Source organism: Sinocyclocheilus grahami, unplaced genomic scaffold, assembly GCF_001515645.1.
Source record: "Sinocyclocheilus grahami isolate Dianchi unplaced genomic scaffold, SAMN03320097.WGS_v1.1 scaffold12963.1, whole genome shotgun sequence".
Classification (NCBI taxonomy): Eukaryota; Metazoa; Chordata; class Actinopteri; order Cypriniformes; family Cyprinidae; genus Sinocyclocheilus; species Sinocyclocheilus grahami.
The window spans coordinates 18,356-24,129 of NW_015514688.1; the positions used below are offsets into that span (position 1 = coordinate 18,356).

At 34.2% G+C, this 5,774-nt stretch overlaps 1 protein-coding gene across 1 annotated transcript; it reads right to left on the reverse strand.

The window, feature by feature from the left end:
* Window positions 1-1,611: 1,611 nt before the first annotated feature.
* LOC107578946 (fumonisin B1 esterase-like) lies at window positions 1,612-5,504 on the reverse strand. Its single transcript, XM_016264842.1, has 4 exons — window positions 5,452-5,504; window positions 2,893-3,596; window positions 2,628-2,735; window positions 1,612-1,636 (listed from the first exon to the last, which is right to left on the reverse strand). The coding sequence occupies exons 2-4, from the start codon at window positions 3,584-3,586 to the stop codon at window positions 1,623-1,625; spliced, it is 816 nt and encodes a 271-aa protein (XP_016120328.1). The 5' UTR covers window positions 3,587-3,596; window positions 5,452-5,504; the 3' UTR covers window positions 1,612-1,622.
* Window positions 5,505-5,774: the final 270 nt, after the last annotated feature.

Below are 5,774 nucleotides of genomic sequence, written 5' to 3' on the forward strand. Positions count from 1 at the left end.
AACAATAACAGCAATACAGTTTGCAATACAGATGTTGTCTTACAATATGACAACATGTTGCCGTCATGCTGGATTGAATTACGTCTTATGAGGCAGCGGCAGAAAGGTCGGAAGCTGGAGTGTGCAGATTTAATCCGTGTTGCCACCTCCGTCGGTCTCAAAACTCAAAGAGGTGCATAGACCAGCAATATATTGTCATTTTACACGTGACTTGCACTTCACAACAACACAACCTTGTTTCTGCAAAGACATTCAGCATGTTTTTAACAAACAAGGTCTGATGTGTTTACGTTTTACGTGGCGTGCGAAAGTGACATAGGGCAAAGAAGTTATGCAAAATCCGATCTGACCGGTCAGACTAAAACAGATTTCCAGAAATGTGATTTGAATAGGATTTCAAACCGCATATGAATGTAGCTCGAAACAAATTTGCAAAAATTGGATTTCATGTGATTTTTTTGCCGTTCACACTAGTGAAATATGACTGGATTTCATTCGGATATGCACAAAAATGGGATTCGGACTGACAGTCTGAACAAGGCTTAAATGTACTTAAAGACAGTACACTTTCATGACAATGTTACTTAACACACTTAAGTACACTTTAAAAAGTGCATTTTGTAATAATGTCAAATTGAAAGTAGATTTTTTTTTAAATCATTTTAAATCATGTTTAAAAAAATATTTTAAATTTAAAAGTACATTTATTTTGATGTGTTTACTAACATACTCAAGCACATGTACTTCATTATAATTTAACTGAAACTTCATTATAATATAACTGTACTGTATACATTTACATAATACAAGTATGTAATTTAAATGTCCTGTGTGCAACATCATTATAAATGTGTATTTACAAATATATTTAAATACATGACAAGTTTCAGTGCAAATGTCATTAAAAGTATATTTTATGTTTACCATAAATAAGTTATATGCTTGTCAGTACATTGAGCAGTACACTTTAACCATATTTCAAAGACAATAGACGCAATTATGAAATTGCATATTAAGATGTACTTAAGTCCTACTTAAATGGGTCAAAAATAGTACTCTTAAGTTCAACTAATTGCATTTAATATACATTTTAACTATAATATTTTTTATTTGTTAATAACATGTCCAAAAACCTCACATCCAGTTCACACTTACATATATTCTTAGATAGTTCAAACTAGTTCACACAAATATATTATTTCCATAAAAAGTACTCTTTCTTAAGTATATAAAGTGGATTTCTTTTTCACAAGGGAAGGTTTCAGATGCAAACATTAGCAGTGCAAATTTATTTTGCCGGCCATATAAACAGGTTACAGTATTCACCCTTTATGCATAGCATAGCATTTATGGCATATGTGATTATAAAACATGTTTAGCAAATGTTTGCAGAGACGGGTGTGTACTCTAAATTAATATTTACAATATTAATATTCACACACCTGCATAACAAATACATTGTAGTACTTTGTTTATTCTCCACTCTTTCCTTGTCATGAATCTTCTTTTTTGACAACATTAAAGCAACCAGTCACGTTGCCTTGCAAAGGAAAGACTTCATAAATCATGGGAACAAATTCTTAATCCATGGCCATGATATCTTTTATGTTTTCCCCCATATGTCATGTCTGTGGCTCTGCATGTAAATGGCCAAAAAAAACACAAAATATGTCAAATTGCCTGTCTTGGTGAGTATTTAGATAAAAACAGTCGGTTATGTCTTAGGTGAATGTAACCAGTAAAGAAAATCAGATATATGTCAGTATATTGCATCTGTGCATTAGGTCTTAAAGTGACAGCAGCATAATATACCTACTGCTGTCTGTGCCATTAATGTAAATCAGACAGCTCACTGTTCTTGACTGAATAATTTTTTTTGTAACTTTAATATGAACAATTGTGTATTGAATTCATACAGTGAAGACTTTGCAGTGTTTTTTTTTATTTAGCACAGTTTATTTCATTTGAATCTTTGCTTCTCACTGATTTGTTAACTTGTATTCAGTAAGCTTGAAAACTTTTTACTTATGGCTAGTATTCGTTTTTGCCGTGATATCGAAATTGGTGAATTTTGGCAATGTAAAAAACAAATTTCCAGAAAAAATTACTATATTGTGATACAAGATTTTGGTCGTATCACCCACCAACATCAACTTAAGATTTAATTAAATATGTTTAGCATTTTTGCAGTTTTTAACACATTTAATGAATCTTTATGGTCAGGATTGAGACTAGATCATAATTATTTTGTTGTATTATATTGACAGTACGCTTAACAGTTAGAAATAAATATGATTTTATATAATATTTACTGTCCAATTACAAAGTCAATTTTAAATGTCTAACTTATTAGAAAGTAAAACATTTTCAGATATTTTAAAAAGAAAATATTACATTTTAAAAACAAAACAAGTACGTAATATAATATATAAAATATGTAACAAATGTATTTAATATTAGAAACATGTTGTTCTTATAACATCACATTCTCAATAAGTATAGTAAACTGTACAGGGGATCATATTTTGGCGGTTCTTGGCATAAAAGGTTGAAAAACCCTGACTTATGCATTGACAATTACACATGCCGAGTGTTCAAATACTTTTCGATGTCACTGTATGTTGTACCTGAGCTTTGACCAAATATGGTAACCCTTCCAGCATCACCACCGAAGTTATGGATATTTCTCTGGACCCACTGAAGTGCTTGGATCTGGTCCATGAAGCCATAATTCCCTTTGACAGCAAACAGAAAGACGCCAGTAAGTGAACTACTGTTCAGAACAGTGCACATGCAGTGATGTTTTATGAATTTCAATATGCTGTAGTGACAAGCAGAGAGCTAATGAGATGGACAGCAGGCCTGAGTGAACTGGACAGGTACGGGTCTTACCTGAGGAGTTGGTGGGAGAATCTTCCCTGAGCACCTCCAGGGCCATGAAGCCGAAAGCATTGAGCCTGTAATTCAGGCTGATGTACACCGTCTGCGTACGGGCCGCCAGCTCTTCGGTGGGCGAGTATCCTCTCTCCTGGCCGCTCAGCATGTGGAGGTACCCTCCGTGGATCCACACCATGACGGGCAGTGGATTGGCCGGCTGTAGACTCGGCGTCCACACGCTGAGATGCAGACAGTCCTCCTGTCCCATGACCTGCCCGTCTTTTCGGAGGGGCTGCACCTGCGCACAGATGCTACGGAATCTAGTAGCGTCGTACACGCCCTGCCAACACTGTCCCGCCTCCACTAGGTCCGCCGGAGGTCGCCAGCGACGTTCACCCACAGGTGGTACTGCATATGGGATGCCTTTGAAAGAATAAGCTCCACCTTTCCAGCTCCCACGCAGCCAACCGCACTCGGTCTCCACCTCTGCCACTCCTGGAGGCGGAGTCTCAGCCACGTAAGCCAGGCATCCCGCAAGAGAGAGGAGAGCGATCACGCCGCAGCTGATGAGGAACATGCACCTGCGCGACACCACCAGGAATGGACTGACATAGAGGCGACCAACGTACTGTATCTGTTCCTCTTCTTCGTCCTGCACTAGATAACAATACTCCGTCCCCTCGGGGACCTCATATACATCCTCCCTCATTTTTTATCTTCTGTGAGAGAGAGAGAGAAAATACAAGTGCAAGTCAATTCCCTGTTCATCCAGAAAGAACAAATTGCATTTCTGAGATTTTTTTCCACAACTGCCATATTTTTGGGGTCAACATTCTTTTTACTATATATAGAGAGGCCCAAATGTATGAAACCACATTGAGATTGTTTTCCATTAAACATGGAAATAAGCACAAAGGATTTAGAAAAAATTCTGTGAGAATGATGTGAAAAATAAAATTATGAAATTATGAACTAATCAAGATCACTAATAAAATATGTACATTTGCAACATTAATTATGTGAACTCATTTGTAAAGATGGTCCAATTCAATTTAAATTGTTATCCCGATAATATAATTTGTAATAAAACATAAATTAGAGGGGGGAAGCATTTTTTTTTCACTAATGTTCAGGGTTATTATAGTTAAACGAAACTTTAACGGAAATAAATTAAATATAATAAAACATGAACTTATTTTATTTCAGCTAGTTGCTAGCTGAAATTGCAGTTCTTTATTTCAGTTTTTGCAAGAAGTCTCTTGATCAAGGCTGAATTTATTAGATCAAAACCACAATAATAAAATAAATATTTAGAAATTTTTCAATTGAAAATTACTTTTTTCTATTTTAATAAATTGGAATGATTTATAAAGGATCTTGTGACATTCAAAACTTCTGCTGAAAATTAAACTTTTTTAAATAAAATAAAAACAGCTTTGGTGTGTATAATGGATTTATTTCAAAAACATTAAAAAATATATTATTATTTAAAAATCTTAACTTTTGACTGGTATGGTACTTACTATATTAATAACAGCAAATTTCATAATTATAAGAAAAACCCAAACCCCATAGTAAGTACAAGTTGTTCATTAATAATGCTCAGTACTTATTTTTGTAATTAAACTGTTACAAGGACACCTTAAAATAAAATGTAACTGCATTTTCTTCATGGCTAGAAAGTGATCTTGGGGAGGAAAATCATGCAAACATTTTCTGTGAAGACTGTATTTATAATGCATTCTAAAGATAATCATAATGCTTTATAATACACATTGCAATCTATATATTGTGCAATGCATACACAATGCAATTCATATATTTTCATAATTAACTGTAATTGTCTTATAATGTACAAAGGTTAATGTACAGAATACATAAGTTGTGTATGATGACAATAATCTTATATTCATGATTGCACCTGTAGAGCGTGAGTCTGTAATGTATCCTAACACACACAATAACTCATGAAAAGTAATGGTGATCTGTTTTAATGCACTATACTCAATCAGTAGTTATTAGTGTGCATATTGTCGTGCAGTATGCATAACAATAGTACTGTGAATATATATATATATATATATATGCAGTGTATTATAATGTGTCGTGCAAGCCTGTGGTTACCATAACTATAATGCCTTAGATACGGGATTTACAGTGTGTGGTTTGTGATAGTGTATGTGTAATTTGAAAAAAATGTGAAATATTACCTCACAAATGAACACATTCCACTAAATAAGGCAACAGAAACACAATATTACCGTGTAAAAACTTGTCTGAGGAGGAACTGATTTCAACAACAGATTTAGACTCGAAGAACTCCTTTAAGCACAGCATATATAGCCCATATGTGTACTAAACAGTAAAAATCATAAAAATAAATCTACCCTAAAAACGTTTTGCCATGCTAACGTCGATACAAAGTTACTTGAAATGGCGCAACAACGACGCAAGCTCTCAGAGAGACATTTTCATCTTAATTTACCAATCCGTAATCGCTTGCTCCTGTTTCAAAGCCTGCATTTAATATAAAAAGTAAAAAAGGTGACACAATGACGCATGTAATGTACTTACTGTGACATTAGAGCTCGTGCACTCGACAGCCCTGCACGTTTAATATCTCTGGCTCCGCCCACAACTCGAGTTTTACATGACTGCTTTATCAAACATTTCAACTCACAACCACCATAAACTAATATTAAAACTAATAAAACAAACCATTAATAAAGTCTAAATTATATTTGCTTTTCTAAAGGACATACAAGTGCAGCACAATAATAGTAATGTTAACATTATATGTATGTTCATAGTTTGAAGTGTAAGAAGCCAAATAGTTACTTTTAAGATATTTTAAAATGTTTCCATTTCAATTCTTGTATTAAAAAGAACAAGGGTAA